The sequence below is a fragment of the Delphinus delphis genome, chromosome 8 (assembly GCF_949987515.2).
Source record: "Delphinus delphis chromosome 8, mDelDel1.2, whole genome shotgun sequence".
Lineage (NCBI taxonomy): Eukaryota > Metazoa > Chordata > Mammalia > Artiodactyla > Delphinidae > Delphinus > Delphinus delphis.
The window spans coordinates 34,779,604-34,797,903 of NC_082690.1; the positions used below are offsets into that span (position 1 = coordinate 34,779,604).

The 18,300-nt window shown below is 36.1% G+C and overlaps 1 protein-coding gene across 1 annotated transcript in view; it reads right to left on the reverse strand.

Moving 5' to 3' along the window:
• CNTN5 (contactin 5) overlaps positions 1-18,300 on the reverse strand; it is a 416,285-nt gene that overhangs the window by 25,507 nt on the left and 372,478 nt on the right. The window contains exon 15 of the mRNA XM_060018068.1: positions 8,352-8,461. Coding sequence (XP_059874051.1) covers positions 8,352-8,461 — 110 coding nt within the window. The remainder of the gene's footprint in view (positions 1-8,351; positions 8,462-18,300) is intronic.

Below are 18,300 nucleotides of genomic sequence, written 5' to 3' on the forward strand. Positions count from 1 at the left end.
CAGAGAAAAGATGATGAAATTTGGCCCTATTTTTCTTTAGTCTTTTTTCTTGTTAGACTGGCATCTGCTCTGATTTTGTATGCACATAAAAATCCCGGTGTTCTAGGAAAAGCTTTAGAGGCTCTGCTCGAAGATTCAGGAATTACCATTCACAGGACACTTAATGCTGGTGGGTTCATAAATTCAAAACTGAAACTAATAATTTATTTGCATGGGCCAATGACAGGGATGGCAATCGAGATGGGGCAGTCATGATAATTCAAAAATCAGTCATTCAATGCATATAGCTCACTTCTGATTTTCAATCATGCTGCATGTCATAAGCTAGAAATTTCACATATCTCAATGTCAACGCTTTCTACATTTAGTCTCTGTAGCCATGAAATCTCAAGCTACTTCCATGTGAGTAAACAAAATTCTCAAATGGGTTGTTTTAAGAGAATGTCAACAAAATTGTTCAATTGTGTTTGTAAAATACAATTAGATGGAGTGGTGTCTATATTTGTGATTTCATATTCTTTCTTATTTCCTCAGATGGTCATTTTTGTGAGGTAGTATAAGACTTGTATAATAAAAGGCAGCCTTGCAAACTTGTTGAAAAGACCACTCTTTTTCTTTTCATAGCAGAATTTGAATCTAGCCTAATTGTGACATTTAGAAATGTCCATGGGTGGACCCACTTTGAAATTAAAGGGGATAATATTACTAAAATTTCCTGAAGCCTCTTACCATAAAGTCATTTTATTTTCTGGTAGGCTAGGGGCTGTCATCATTCTGACGCTATCTTTATGCATAGCTATTTCTACCATATCAATTGCTTTGACCATTCTATTAGATAGAGCAATTAGTCATTTTAATAACAAAAACAGTTTGATTTGAATTAATTGGTTAATGTATTTGAAAGTGTAAGTTAGTTGCAGATGAACATAGTTTAAGTCAAAATGCTTGATTCATTATTTGGTAAACAAATGAGAGTGTAATGGAGGCTTCCTTGTAAAGGACAAAAATGCTAAATGTAGGTAGGTAATTGACAGATGGTATCAGGGAAAGCCTCCTACTGAGATCCTTACAGCTGCCCTATAGGTCTGGCTACATCAGGGAAAAGAATATCAAAACCAAGACATCAAACAAAAGGAGCTACAAGGCCTTACCAAAAAACAGAAAAACAAAAATGAAAGAAACTGAAATAAAGTCTCCCTTGCTAGACTGTGATCTTCATAAGGGCAGGGAATCTGTCTATTTTACTTATTGTTTTACCCCACGCACTACACCAAGACTTAGCAGGCATTCAATAAATAGCACGTGGATAAGTAAGTGAATGAATAATAAATGATAACTGAGATTCAGACGAAATGCACAGAAAGTCAGATCAGGCACAAACGAGGTCCAAATCTGACAATCCAGATCACAATTAGAATCAGGCTCAGAGTCACTTGAAGAGCGTACAGGGGAAGGAGAGCACAGTGATGGGAGCTTAGATGGGGGATCAGGTGATGTTATAAGAGCCTTAAGGACTTTATTGCTCTTGATGATGTCCATCTTCCCTCTAAATGACCCTTGCTTGAGGGTAGCCTCCCAAGATTAGTGGAAGAGAAAACACAAAGATTTCAGAGTCAAGTGAACGACATAGGTTCAAGTTTGATTATTTATTAAGAAGAGTTCATTGAGGGGTTATCATTAGTTAATACTGTACTATGTATTCTAGAGATAAAGTTTGTCCATATCAAACTGGCAGTTGAGTATGTGTTTGACAGGAGCCATATCCTAGAAGGAATTAAAGGTGTGGTCATGACTTCAGATATGATTTCTTTTTTCTCATTTACCTCCATTATTATGCCTGGTGTATCAAGGGAAGTTTCCCATATAAAAGTCTCATCTTTACTTCTTTTTTTTTTTTTTTTTTTTTTGCGGTATGCGGGCTTCTCACTGGTGTGGCCTCTCCTGTTGCGGAGCACAGGCTCCGGATGCGCAGGCTCAGCGGCCATGGCTCACGGGCCCAGCCGCTCCGCGGCATGTGGGATCTTCCCGGACCGGGGCACGAACCCGTGTCCACCTGCACCCAACCACTGCGCCACCAGGGAAGCCCTTGACTTCTTTTAACTGCTTTTATCTGAGGCTAAGATAGTTGTCTGCAGTGGTTAATTCAATTCTCTTATAGTCATTGACTGGTGTGAAAACATATTGAGAGGTTGAGTCTGACTCTTACCCATTTCTGATAACACTGAAGAGTTATGATTCTAATGTATATCAAGACACCTTGATATCCTGACAAGAGACTTAAATGATTCCACAACAAACAAATGTGTTGCTGGTCTGGAGTTCTGAATTGAGGTTCTCTCTAAATTGCTGCCACTAGCCATTATTTAGATAGAAGTAATATTCTTAAGGGTATTTGATGTCTACAACCTGAAGTAACTAAACTGATAACACAAGGGATATGGATCACTTACTTAATTGTGAAAATTTCCTGAAGATCACCAGTAACTGCTAAACCCAATAGAAACTTTTCTGCTTTCATCTCGATCTCTTAGCAGGTGTAAACACAGTTGACCATTTCCTTCTTTTTGATTAGCTCTTTTAGTTTCTTTGACACCTTACACACTTGATTTTCTCTCCATCAAGATGATCTCTCCTTGCCACTCTCCATGCTGATTCCTTTCCTTCAGCTAAATTTCTACATGCTGATTGCACCAGGACACAGCTTATCTCCCCCTTCATTCCTCCTCTTATCCTCTCCTTTACTCCCTTCTGGGAATTTGTCCTTAGGTGATTTAATGTAATAGAATGGCTTTAAATACCACCTTTATGATTGCCCCCTTTATGTCTTCAGCACTGGTCTCTTAATTAGACTCCAAACTCACATATCCTATTGCTTATCTGACTTATCCTCTTAAATTTCCAATAGGCATCTCAAATTTAATTTAGCCAAAACAGACTTCTTTATTTCCCGTTTTCAAATCTCTTCTTTGTCCAGGTTTTCCCTTTAAATTTTTAAAATATTATTATTATTATTTGGTAAATCATACCACTATTCATCCATTTGACCAAGGCCATGATGTAGGAATCATCATTTTCCTTCCCTCCACATCTGATCATTCAGAAAATCCTGCCAGACCTGCCTCTAAAGTATGTCTACCTTTCTCCTACTCCACTGTTATGACCTTAGTCTAAGTTATCATCATTTCTTGCATGAATTATTGCAATGACCTCCTAACTTCTACTCTTGACCTTTCTCTCCTCACCCTTTCATTCTGCATGGAATAGCTGCCAGAATAATATTTTAAAAAAATGTAAATCAGACATTGTCACTCTCCTCCTAAAATTGCCCCAATGACTTTTCATTGTATTTGGAATAAAATACAAACTCTTCTCATAATCTATATATCCCTAAATAATATTGTGTCTGCCCACCTAACACTCTGACTACCTCAAATTTCACTCACATCACTGTTCACCAAGGTGTAGTTGCTCCACTTTCTTCTGTTCCTTAAATGAATCAGGTGTGTTCTACCTTTGCACTTCTACATGTATTGTTATCTAAGTTTATTTTTCTCATATTTATTTATTTATTTTCTCCCATTACGATGCAGTATTCATAAGAGCAGGACCTTTTCTATCTTATTCACCCATTCAATTCAGGAAAAACAAGAGACTTGACCAAAAACACTGTCTCCACTATTTTCAGAATGGCACAGGACTGGTAGCGGTTATAGTAACTAACTACTTTAGACATTGCAGGTAAAGCTGCAATTATGACTAGAAAAACGACTCACAGGATTGATATGATAAGTACATAAAACTTGAAACCAGTCTCATTGGCTTTTGTGACAAAAACAATACTTGTTTCATCGTCATCATGCTCAGAATTCTACTATTAGTAAATACAACTAGGATTGTGGCCGGGATAGAATAGAGGAGGGAGATAGTGATGAGATAAAATATTAAGCTTTAGGGGTTACTACATTTTAGAAATATTTAGTTTGGGAGATCTTTTTACTGAAAAGAAAGATGAGGAGACAATGAGAACAGTAAATTCTGGGATGCGTAAGGTGAAGAGCAGAGGTAGATCTTTTCTTAAAGGGATAGAGAGTAGAAAAAAGAGGGGGTGGGAGTGATGCTGGTAAGTTATACTTATATCACATTTATTTATTTTTGAATTTTATTTTATTTTATATACAGCATGTTCTTATTAGTTATCTATTTTATACACATCAGAGTATACATGTCAATCCCAATCTCCCAGTTCATCCCACCACCACCATCAAATCACCCACCCCGCTTTTGTCTCTTGGTGTCCATACATTTGTTCTCTAAATCTGTATCTCTATTTCTGTCTTGCAAACCGGTTCACCTGTACCATTTTTCTAGGTTCCACATATATGCGTTAATATACGATATTTGTTTTTCTCTTTCTGACTTACTTCACTCTGTATGACAGTCTCTAGGTCCATTCACATCTCTACAAATGACCAAATTTCACATTTATTTTTAAAATCTACATGCAACTATACACTTATGAGACAGTATATCTTATAAAGAGTCTTTGCTGACTATATTTTACTTAAAATAACTGTTATGTCATATTTGGTCATTGAATTATATAAAGTTTTAATTATTTTCTGATAATGAAAAGCATACATTTGATTTTCCCATTAACAAGATATTGTTTTTTTTTTTTCAGTAACAAGATGCCGTCTTTTTAAAAATACAATTTATAATGCACTATAAAATACTATAAATGTTACTGTGCCCATGGAAGCTGTGTTGTTTCTTTGTGTAAAAATAGTTGTCAGAATTTGTGTTGATTTACTTTAAATAAAATTCAGTCAATGTAATGATTGCTCCAGAATTTGATTAAATGCTATTAACATATCCTCAAAGATATTCCATTTTTGCTTGTGATAAGTTGTTGCTTTGAATAAAATAGATTTAGAGAAAACTTTGTGCTCTGACACTCTTGAATGCCATGCTTGAGTGATCTTGGTCTTGATCTCTAGTCAAACCTTGATCATCAGCATTTTATAAAACCCTTCTCACCATGGTCAGTAAGGTCTCTGCATGGCACACCCATTGGGCAATCTCAGGCCTCATCTTTCTGAAGCCTCAGGCCTCATCTTTCTGAATTTCTTAGCAATATTTGACTCAGCATTTGACACTCCATTTTAAAATTCTTCTCTTGGCTTCTGAACTTCTTCAATGTCTTCTATAGTTTCTTTGGCCATATCTTCTTTCTTGAGTTCCAAATGATGAGGCGCCATAGGGCTCAATTCTCAGACATCTTTATCAACATTTGGTGATCTCAGCCAGCACATGTATAAAAACCATTTATATACTGAAGATTCCTCAGAGTTATAGCTCTGTCTCTAACCTTTCTCTTAAAATAAGACTTACTTGATAGCTCTTTTTGTAAAAAAATAAAATAAAAGGCTTATAAAATTTAACACATTAAACCAGAATCTTTGATCTTTTTCTCTAAAATATGCTCTTCTCCATTAGTTCCTTATGTATGTGAATGATTTGTCATTCTCCCAGCTTCTTGGGTCAAAAAGCTCTGGAATTAACTTTGACATAGTCCACATCCAATTCATAATCAAATCCTGCCACACTTCCACTCAAAATATATCTTAAAATGTCCACCTCTCATCAATTCCACCTCTACTGTTCTAGTCGAAAGCAACTTCATTGTCTGCTAGGTTGGAAGGACCGCTTCTCCACTGCTCTACCTGAGGTCCTCTTAGAGCCTGTTCTTCACCCTCTAGACCAAGAGATGCTTTTAAAATATGAGTCAGAGCCTGATTGGACTCTCTGTTTGTAATCGTTAACGGCTTTTCCTTATACTGAAGATAAAATCTAAACTCCTTTTCCTGGTTCACAAGACTGCGTATAACCTGGTTCTTGTCCCAGCGATTTTTCCTGCTACCACTCTTCCTGTTGTTAACTGTTATCTAGCCAAAATCGCTCCTGTTCTTTGAAAAAGGCCAGCATGCTCTTAAGACAGGGCCTTTGAGTTTGCTGTTCTCTCTGCCTCTCTCTCTCTCTCTCTCTCTCTTTCTCTTTCTTTCTCTCATTTGATCATGTCAAATGTCAGAACCTCAGAAAGGTTAATTCCTCAAACCTCTATAAACAGCAGACTCTCACTCTACCTTCTTGTGCAGTACTATTTTTCTGCACAACATTCATCATCAACTGAAATTATATCACACATTTATTTGTGAGCTTGTTTATTGTTTGCCTTCCCTATTACAACATAAGCTTCATGAGGACAGGGACTTTAATTTGCTCATTGTTTTATCCCTAGCATCTAGCTCAGTGTCTGCTAATTAGTAGGCCTCCAATAAATATTTGTTGAAAGAATGAATGAATGATGATTTATATATCGAAAGAGAACCATTGTTCACAAGCTTAAATCTTATGTGATCTCTGTAGGACCTCATAGAAAGCTGTTATTACAGGTGAATCATAGTGGGAATATGAATGTCATGCTATTAGGACAGGCAGAAAAATTGTTAAGGGTGACTGGCTGTGTGACAGGAGCACCACTTTGAGATGTAGAAGCCTGGATCCTCACTCTTCTGAACAGCAGAATACACTTTATGGCTTACTACAAGTATGCACACCAGATGTTCTGATTCAGAGGTTTAAGTGGACCTATACTTATGTAATTGTTTTAGGTTGAGTTCCATAGAAGCAAAGCGTGAGACAGGGATTTGAATGATGTGATTTACTGTGAGAGTGCTTGCAGGTGAATCTATAAGGAAGGGAGGAAAAGAGGATGGGAAGTAGAAGGAACTGAGCAAGAGTGTGGTCCCAGGTGATCTAGCCTTGGCCTGATGTACATGACTAAGGCTCTGGATCATAAACTGCACCATAAAGTTGTTTCCTCCTTGAAGCAAGGGACCAGTATCAGTCAGTATCAGCCAGTCATTGACCTTGGGTTGCTTGACTGTGGGGTTGGTACCTTTTCAGGTAAGGCATCACCCCTAAGTGGAGGGCAGTTCTCCAGAAGGGAAGCTGAAAACCATTCATAGCCAACACTCACAGCAGCTAGAGGATGGTGCCCTGGCCCAGTGCAGGGGAGCAGGGCAGGCCACCCCAATGTCTTCTACAGTGGGAGCAAAAGGGGCTGTTTGTGAAGCACAGATATTCATTTGTTCAACAAATATTTATTGTAGCTGTCCTGAGCCAAGTACTACCAGCCTTGGGATTGACTGGTGAACAGACATGGTCCCTGCAGCATGGCTAGGGAGAAAAAGAGATTTTAATAAAACAAGCATGCAATCCTGATATGATACATATTGAATTATCACCAAATAATGAACTGAAGCAAGATTGTAGAAATAAATCCATGATATTGTATAGGTAATGGTTTCATATAAATGATATTTGCTGTAACTCTTAGAAATATTGTATAAACTGTTAATCACTGTGATCTTTAATGCTGGCTGTATATTAATCAAATAGTTCTCAGCCATTATTTGAAAACTCAAATATAATAAAGAAATGTGTTTTTAGCCTGGAAACCATGTTGGTATACAAGTCCTATATTCGGTCATTATTTAAAAATTAAGATGATTTTCTCTTAGTGGCAGTTGAAACAGAGGAAAAGTAAACATTAAAAAGTTTAAAGATAACTAAGATCCTCAGTTGGATGCTAATTCTTTTTTGTATTTTATAAATTACTCCCCTAATCCTATCCCTCACTGGCAAAGGCAAGAACAAGAGCTGTATGAGAGCTCTTGTTTTTGTGGAATACTCAAGTTCACAGACTGCCCACAAACATTTAGTCCATGTGGAGGATAAAATTTTATTGCAGTCAATGAATTGTTATAAAATATTCACCACTATAAGGCTGGCATAACTATGTTTAAAAACAATAAAATTTGAAGGACAAAAAGTCATTTGGGTGAATAGGTACAGATCACTAAGTTCCAAGCAAATCTGACAAGTTAGTATAGGAGGTAAGATCTGCCACAAACAATATAATAGGAAAACTTGTTTTATACATTAAATTATTAGAGAGAAATACACAAAAAGTATTTTTAACCACCAATAAATTGGATGCCAGTAAATATCAACCTGTAGCTCCTGGTTTTTTATCTAAAGGTCTATTTTCTTTCTTTTTTTTTTTTTTTTAATATCTGCCCAGTGCTATGGAAACTACTACATTGAAAAATAAGCTAGCTAATGAGCAACATAATACATGTCAGTAGAATAGTATATTTCTCATTTCTTTTCCATAGAGCGAATTTCAAAGGAATGTAATTCTGTTGAAGTGTCACCAAACAATTTCTTCAAGAGAGTACAATGCCGGCAGAAATAACAAGGCTTATTTTCAGTAATTCTGTTCATACCTCAAATCCCTGTGGTCTTCCTAGACTCTCTTTAATATGTTTCCATGCAACAAGAATCTCTGACACAGACACACTTGTAGCCTTGACATCTGTGGGAGCAGCAGTGGGTTCTGTATGAAGGAAAATGGAAATAATAAACCACGATGATAACAAGTTATGCATACCAAAGCATTGCACCTGAATAATTCAGGTGTTACTTCCTTCTATCTGATTTTTGAAATGAAGTGCTGTGATGATTATGAAAAGCACAGCAAGAAAAAAAAAGATGTCCTTTTTGGATTTTTACACTGTGTCCAAGTCTCATCAGTACCTTACCAATGACAAATAACAAATCTAGCAAGAAAAGTAAAGAAGATCTTTATCCTTGGATTAACAAGGACATTTCTGGAGAAGTTAAATTGTCTGACTTAAAATTGTCTGCCAGTCTAACATAATGATCAAAAGAATGGACTAGGAGTCAGGCTTGGATTTTTTTTTTGCTGTTGTTGTTGATTTTTGTCTTCCAAAAAATTACTTACCTTCAGACAAGTTGCTTTACCTCTTCCTGAGCTCCAGTTCCATCTTCTGTCATTTGGGCATATTGAGAGTACTTAGCTCATAAACTTTTAAGGTTAATTTTAATTGAAATAATACATATAAATTATTTAGCACAGTGCTTGGCACTTAAAACATTCATTCACAAAATATAACTTTTTATTTTATTTTTTTACCCTGTGAAGGCACAAACAGAATCTAAATTTCATTAGATTTCTTTTGTTGTTCCAACCACAAAGCTACATTTCCAAGATTGTGTAAGGAATGTGTTATGAATCATGATATTTGAAAGGCATGCATTGACTTTTAAGACAGATATAGACCAAAAAGGAAAGTCCCCGAAGGTCTCAGTGCTGTTGCTCAAAACCACCTTTTCATTCATTCCTATGCTCAGTGACCTTTCTTATTACTTTTTTTTTTTTTTCAAATACACCATGTCTGACTGGTATCCATCAAGAGGTGCACTTTATTTGAGGTTGTAATCTATGTGAGGAACAAAATATTTTCAGCTTTAACATTGCTGAATCATAAATACTGTGTCACAAACACAGGTTAAATGAAATGGCGGAATAAATGCCATAAGTTAGTTCAACTAGTCTATACAAAGTCGATTTCAAAAACTCCTACCCCATAAAAATTGTAGAGGCTTTTTGATTCTAATGCCATATCACTGGTAAGACTTCAGATGAAACTGTTGACACACACACACACACACACACACACAAATATATATATATACATATATATATATATATATATATATATATATATATATATATATACACACACATACACACACACATTTTTTCTTTTTGTTTTTAGATTCAGGGAACCTTACTGCAAAGGCAGAGTTCTAAATAAAATTTTTAAGTCTTGGGCTTCCCTAGTGGCGCAGTGGTTGAGAGTCCACCTGCCGATGCAGGGGACACGGGTTCGTGCCCCCGTCTGGGAAGATCCCACATGCCACGGAGCGGCTGGGCCTGTGAGCCATGGCCGCTGAGCCTGCGCGTCCGGAGCCTGTGCTCCGCAACGGGAGAGGCCACAGCAGTGAGAGGCCTGCGTACCGCAAAAAAATTTTTAAGTCTTAGTCATATAAAGGGAATTATTGAGTTGGTCAAAAATTTTGTTTGGGTTTCCTGTAAGATGTTATGGAAAAACCCAAATGAACTTTTTGGACAACCCAATGTAACCATTTGCTGAGATTTTTCCTTTTCTAATGGAAGGAAAGTGGCCACATATCTACCTGGAGAGCCTTTATATATTATTAATTGAAAAATATAAGTCAAAAACATCTACCCTTGTTACTGTAAAAAAGCACACAGAAGACTTTTTCAAAAGTGCATGTTTGCACTGAGCAATGATTTTTCTTTTGGTAAAGCTTTCATTAAAATTATATACTATATTTGTGTTACTTCAAAGTGCTTTGGTAAATTCACATTAATCTTTACACAGAAGTTGACATTAGTTTCTGCCATGGTATAAATTGTCATTTCTCATTCTGCCCTTTGAATATCTTTTATTTGCTTTTGCTCAATGGTTTCCTTCATCCCACTTTCCAACTGCCTATTATTTGTGCACCTACCAGATTAAAAAAAAAAAAAAACTGTGAAAAGCTTCTACTTTTATTTCATTCTAGAATTCTGTTCAGCAGACCTGCAACAAAATTTTTTTTCATTGCTATTTAACAGGAGTTAAAATTCTTTATTTTGCAAGTAAATGAAAAGAAATGCTCATGTTCTTAAGTGTGTATAATCTGATCGCCAGGATTTAGGATATGATTTATTTCAAAGAAAGCCACCCTTTGAATATCATTTGTTATTTGGAAGAAGTTTTGCTTATCTTTTAAGTGAATGCATTGCAGAGATTTGTGTGACAAATGCCTTCTTTCAACTTTTTTTATTATTGAGGCAATTACATCTTTGTCAAAGGAGATTGCAGGGGGATAAACAATTTCAGAAGCACAAAACATGTGGTTGGATGGCAGCCTTTCGATCTCTCTTTACCATTAGAGAAAGAAATTTCTCTCAGCTTTCTGTAGCACTACACATGTTTAAGTACTTTTTAAATAGAATGACAAAAGTTTTAAAAAAGTAAAAAATAAAGAAAAATATTCAGAAATTATTTCCCAAACCAGAACCCTAATTTCTATTTAAAACCTCTAAGCTTTTTAAATCCAGGTCAGACACAAGAAGACATTTCATAGTTGCACACTTGGGGGATAAATATTATAGTTGCATCAAATGAATGAGGGTAGATGAAACAAGAATTGAAGAGTCATTTCTTATTTTTTTCACCTTCTGGATGTAAATAGTATAAGAAGTAGACCCATGCTGACCTGCATTGGAAATTTAAACATGTAAAAAAGTGACCTCATTCAGTTTACTTCCAAAAGTTTCAATTTGTACGGTTTATTAGCCAGTGAATATTTTCATGTGTATCAAAAAGTTTGTCTGCAGGCAAGAGTAACTGACTAGATCATAGAATGTCTGCTTTGAATTGGAACTAGCTGTCCTGTTTGGGCATCCCATTGCAGTTGAATGATGGAAAGTCACAACTAGAAAGAATTTTAGAAAGTCACTTGGATCAAAGGTCACACATGGATGGCCAGTGGGTCTTCAGCCATATTTTGTTTGCCCAAATAATCTATTAAATTAATTAATTCCAACATTCCATCTAAAAATAAGAATTTATGGCTTATTTGGGGGAAAAAAGGGGGATACCAAATCTGAATCCTTGGGTGCTGGTAGATGAGAATTAGCAGTTGTTCCCATTAGTCAGGGTATATTCTTTTTAGTTTGCCAGATTCTCTACCAGTCTTTATTGTCTCACTTCTGGGACTACTTTACTTATTTATATTTCTTACCTGACGTCTATAGGCTTTTGAGTTACGAACCTATGTTTTAAATCCATGCTCTCATTTTTTTTTTTTGCTTTTTAAATTTTTTTTTAATCTAAAATACTGTAAAATCACATAATATGATTCAGAAGGCAAAGTGTCATCAGGAGCAAAATAATAAATCCAGTGCTCTTTCACTGTAAATATTTATTATTCTCTTACTTCTAAAGCTTAAAAATATGAAATTTATTGTTAATTTGATGAATGCTCCCTATCGTGAAATTGTTTAGATGCCACACACACACAGTTCTCATTGCTCCCTCATCTTAGTGATTGTAGACTCAATGAAGATTTGTGTCTCTGTGATAAGTTTGCACAGGCTACATTACCTGCATAAAGGAAAAAGGACTTACGAATATCATTGTATATAATAGGTACTGTTTGAAAACTTAAACATGCCCTCATTTTGAAGATGAAAAAAGTGACATAGAAACAGGTTTATCTGAACTCTGCTTCTGTCTCTGAAAGAGCCCCAAGTAGAACTCAGGTCTCAAGTGCTCTCTCTTCTGTTGTTTTTAAATGGCACCAAGGAAGCAGCTTGCTCATTCTTTACCTCTTAGGGTCAGTTTTGGGGTGCAGAAGAGATTTTACAAGAAGAATATATAGTCAATTCTCTTGCTGCACAATTGTTTCCAAATAACTGACAGATGAATGAATGGAATAAGATTAAAAACAAATGAACAAAAATAACAAAGGAAATAGATGAGGGAGGAATAACCAAAGATAATAATAGTAACTGCCATTTCCTGAAGATTTGATATATGCCAAGCCTTATTTAAAATTCTTTATAATGTATCAATTAATCCTTCCAACAACCCTACTATCATTGTCACCATTTTTCAGATGAGGAAATCTAGGGGCAGAGAGGTTAAGCAACTTGCCCAAAGTTGCACAGCTGCTAGAGGGTGGAGAGAAGATTTGAACAGAGCAGTCAGGCCCTGACCACCACACTGTTCTGCTTCTGTGCACACATCTGTGTTTACCCCCCCTGGTGCTTCTTCCTACTGCTTTCTCTTCTCCTTGCCCCACCACGCCTAACTTCTCTCAAGAATATTTATGTTGGAATCCCCAGCTGGCCTCTCTAAGTCATGCCAGAAACCACCTAAACCCCCGTCATCTCCTGTTTAACCCTGCCACAGGCATACTATCAACTCCTTTTATTCCCATTTTATGGAACTTTTGGTAATTTTGAACCACAGCTACACTGCTCCTCATAGATCTTGTCATATTCAGGCATCTCTAAAACTCTCCTGATCTGTAAATCACAGGATGCTTCTTGCCACGCTCACTTCTATCTGTTATGCTTGGGTAATTTGATGAAAATTCAGGGATTTATTTGAGATTACACTAGCATTTTGTCTAATAGATTCAAAGATTTTTGAAGATTTCTTTTTTTCACTTATGATGATATTAATTAGGCCATGGCTGACTCCTTCACTCCAATCTTGGGATATGAAGTGGACAGGCTGACTGATAGAATTCAGTTCCTGTTAGATTAAAAATTTTGTACAGCATTACCGTGTTCATGAATTTAGATGATACATTTGTATTAAGTGACCTAGCAGCTGGAGTTCTCCAAGTAATATGGGCGGATGTGCTTATAATATTGATTATACGTTTGACTTCCCAGGAGGGGTGGGTAAGAGCATTAATCAAAGGACAGTTTAATAAACTCCTTGGGAGAAGGGTTATGGTTTCATTATTTAAAAATTCAGTTAAGACAGCTGTAGCTGAACTTTTACAGGCACTAATCCAAATGGATCATCTGGCAAAGACAGGAAATTATTCCTCGTATTTTACAACTAATATGCCAATTTATTAATTTTCAAGTTCACATAAATCCCACTGAGCTCAGTTTCAGCTAAGGACTGATTTGCAGAATAACACCTCATGAAAGTCAGGTTTTAATTTGAGCTGTGGTAGCTCAATTTACAAGAGGATAATTGCATATCATTTTCTGCAAACAAGAAGCTTTTTGACTTTAATAAAACATAATAGCCGCATATTTTTACATATAAGGAAAAAGCCAAAAAAGCTAGAGAAGTTAAATCACATCACACATAAACAAATATTTCAACCTACAATTAATCTATATTGAATTTCCCTCTATTTTTCTATTAGATGTATTTGAATGCTCAGTTTCTTTCCCTTTCCAAATCTCAAGTGGAAAATGGATGCAAGTTTAATGAATAAGTATTTCTAGAAATATGGAAATGAAGGCCAATTTGATTTCTCATGTTGGAAATATTGCTTTTTATCACTTATACCATGCACTTTAAAATCAATTATGTTGGAATTTTGTTTTTCTTTAAAAAAATAGAATTGTTTCCAAGATGAGAGTATTGCATGGGATTATATCATACCCTGAGACCTGAAGTCAAATCAGGGTTAGAATGCACATAATTTTTGCCTGGTTCAAAGGGTATAGATAAATATGCATGATGCATGGAAGTCCCAGAAGGCATATCTCTTTCCTCCCAGGTTTATGTCGAATGTTGCTTGTCACTGACAGAGCCATTCGGGATTATTTCTGTTGTGGAAACCTTGAAAGGTTTCAAAGTCTCAAAGGTGTTAGCAGAAAAACCATTTGGAGCTTTTCTGACAGTACTTTAGGGCAATAGTCAACCTCCGAGTGGCAAGAGTCAAGGTTATTTCCCAAGTGATTTACTAAGTATCTATATGTATAAATGATGAATCCTTCTATAACTGATTACATTCAAGGTTTTCCCTTCAATAATGTACTATTCACTTGAATCCCAATAGGTTTCTTGAGAGGAAAAGGAAAACATAGAGGTATGGGGAATGCACACAAGCACTTATGGAAGTGTGTTCTGGATGCGAATGTCATCCATTGTCAATGTGTCAGTGGGAAATGGGTTGAGAACTAGTACTGTCAGGTGTGACTTGAAGTCCTTGTGTTCTGTGCTTCCCTCCAAAAACATGGCTGTGTTTGATATGGCATCTGGTACATTTCTCTTCATGTCTTGATGTCAGCTGTGAAAGGGTGGTACCTTCTCCATGGTACTCTAGGTGTGTAGCTGTATCATGATATGAAGGGAAGGAACTATGGCCATAAACAGAGATAGAAAGCCAGTCCCTCTGCTCTTGTTCTTTGCTTTATCTAAGAATACAGAGGACATGTGGACTAGGTTAATGGAAGAAAAAAGAAACAGAAGTGGTCTATGGAGAGATACAGTCTCAATCAGATCAGTTGGGCTTTGGGCAAGAGTATGATGACAAAGACTCACTGTGAATCTCTGTGAACATCCACAGACATGGAAGAGAGGCCCCTGCTCTGGCATAAGCACAATATATTATTTCGTCAGTTTATTACAGGTCTTGACTCTTTTTAAAAATGGTTCAATCTTGAAAATGTTCACTCCTTTTCAAGTAAAGCAGTTTGTCAAGTGACTAAAAAGGATGTTGGTTTCCCTCTTTTTATTATAGAGCAAAAGTCGATCTGTTATTGTTGCCTATACTGGGACAATTAAAATTTAAAAGAATATTTCAGAATGTAGAATAAATTGACAAAATTTTAGTCTTAGATTTTTAATGGCGTCCAGGGATGTTCTACTTCTAGATTTTCATTTTTAGAGTGGAGGAAGGTAAGGCTCAGAAAGGTGAAAAAAATGCCCAAGACCTTACAGTTAGTCTGAGCTTGAAACTGAAGCTCCGCTTACCCTAGGCAAATACACTCTTCCTTCCATTGTCCTGCTTTTCACGTTTAACACAATTTAATAGTGCTAAAACTTTATTAATATTTACACATAAAGTTCCAAATTAGTAAATATACTTAGTGAGCAAATGTTAATATATGTTTGAATTTTGTTGTCAGAACAAAGGCAGACTCTATTCAGATTTTTTTTATTTTGCCATATTTATTGGAGTATAATTGCCTTACAATGGTGTGTTAGTTGCTGCTTTATAACAAAGTGAATCAGCTATCCATATACATATATCCCCATAACTCCTCCCTCTTGCATCTCCCTTGCACCCTCCCTATTCCACCCCTCTAGGTGGTCACAAAGCACCAAGCTGGTCTCCCTGTCCTGGGCGGCTGCTTCCCACTAGCTATCTATTTTACATTTGGTAGTGTATATTTGTCCATGCCACTCAATCACTTCGTCCCAGCTTACCATTCCCCCTCCCAGTGTTCTCAAGTTCATTCTCTATGTCTACATATGTATTCCTGTCCTGGCCCTAGGTTCTTTAGAAAGACTTTTTTATTTTAGATTCCATATATATGTGTTAGCACACAGTACTTATTTTCTCTTTCTGACTTACTTCACTCTGTATGACAGACTCTAGGTTCATCAACCTCACTACAAATAACACAATTTCCTTTCTTTTCATGGCTGAGTAATATTCCATTGCATATATGTGCCACATCGTCTTTATCCATTTGTCTGTTGATGGACACTTAGATTGCTTCCATGTCCTGGCTATTGTAAATAGAGCTGCAATGAACATTGTGGTACATGACTCTTTTTGAATTATGGTTTTCTCAGGGTATATGGGCAGTAGTGGGAGTGCTGGGTCATATGGTAGTTCTATTTGTAGTTTTTTTAAGGAACCTCCATACTGTTCTCCATAGTGGCTGTATCAATTTACATTCCCACCAATAGTGCAAGATGGTTCCCTTTTCTCCACACCCTCTCCAGCATTTATACTTTGTCAATTTTTTAATGATGACCATTCTGAACTGGTATGAGGTGATACCTCATTGTAGTTTTGATTTGCATTTCTCTGCTGATTAGTTATGTTGAGCATTCTTTCATATGTTTGTTGGCTATCTGTGTATCTTCTTTGGAGAAATGTCCATTTAGGTCTTCTGCCCATTTTTGGATTGGGTTGTTTGTTTTTTTGATATTGAGCTGCATGAGCTGCTTGTATATTTTGGAGATTAATCCTTTGTCATTTGCTTCATTTACAAATATTTTCTCCCATTCTCAGGGTTGTCTTTTCATCTTGTTTATCGTTTCCTTTGCTGTGTAAAAGCTTTTAAGTTTCATTAGGTCCCATTTATTTATTTATGTTTTTAGTTCCATTTCTCTAGGAGGTGGGTCAAAAATGATCTTGCTGGGATATATGCCATAGAGTGTTCTGTCTATGTTTTCCTCTAAGAATTTTATAGTGTCTGGCCTTACCTTTAGGTCTTTAATCCATTTTGAGTTTATTTTTGTGTATGGTGTTAGGAAGTGTTCTAATTTCTTTCTTTTACATGTAGCTGTCCAGTTTTCCCAGCACCACTTATTGAAGAGGCTGTCTTTTCTCCACTATATATTCCTGCCTCCTTTATCAGAAATAAGGTAACCATATATGTGTGGGTTTACCTCTGGGCTTTCTATCCTGTTCCATTGATCTACATTTCTGTTTTTGTGTGAGTACCATACTGTCTTGATTTCTGTAGCTTTGTAGTATAGTCTGAAGTCAGGGAGTCTAATTTTTCCAGCTTCGTATTTCTTTCTCAAGATTGCTTTAGCTATTCAGGGTCTTTTTAGTTTCTATATAAATAGTGAAATTTTTGTTCTAGTTCTGTGAAAAATGCCATTGGTAGTTTGATAGGGATTGCATTGAATTTGTAGATTGCTTTAGGTAGTATAGTCATTTTTATAATGTTGAGTCTTCCAATCCAAGAACATGGTATATTTCTTCATCTGATTGTATCATCTTTAATTTCTTTCATCAGTGTCTTATAGTTTTCTGCATACCGGTCTTTTGTCTCCCTAGATAGGTTTTTTTCCTAGGTATTTTATTCTTTTTGTTGCAATGGTAAATGGAAGTGTTTCCTTAATGTCTCTTTCAGATTTTTTGTCATTTGTTTAGGAATGCAAGAGATTTCTGTGCATTAATTCTGTATCCTGCTACCTTACCAAATTCATTGATTAGCTCTAGAAGTTTTCTGGTAGCATCTTTAGGATTCTCTATGTATAGTTTCATGTCATCTGCAAACAGTGACAGCTGTACTTCTTCTTTTCCAATTTGTATTCCTTTGATTTCTTTTTCTTCTCAGATTGCTGTAGCTAAAATATCCTAAACTATGTTGAATAATAGTGGTGAGAGTGGACAACCTTGTCTTGTTCCTGATCTTAGTTGAAATGTTTTCAGTTTTACACCATTGAGAATGATGCTGGCTGTGAGTTTGTGATATATGGCCTTTATTATGTTGAGGTAAGTTCCCTCTATGCCTATTTTCTGGAGAGTTTTATCATAAGTGGGTGTTGAATTTTGTCAAAAGTTTTTCTGTATCTATTGAGAGGATCATAGGGATTTTATCCTTCAATTTGTTAATATGGTGTATCACATTGGTTGATTTGTTTATATTGAAGAATCCTTGCATTCCTGGGACAAACCCAACTTGATCATGGTGTGTGATATTTAATGTGATTTTGGACTCTGTTTGCTAGTATTTTGTTGAGGATTTTTGCCTCCATATTCATCAGTGATATTGGTCTGTAGTTTTTCTTTTTGTGACATCTTTGTCTGGTTTTGGTATCAGAGTGATGGTGGCTTCGTAGA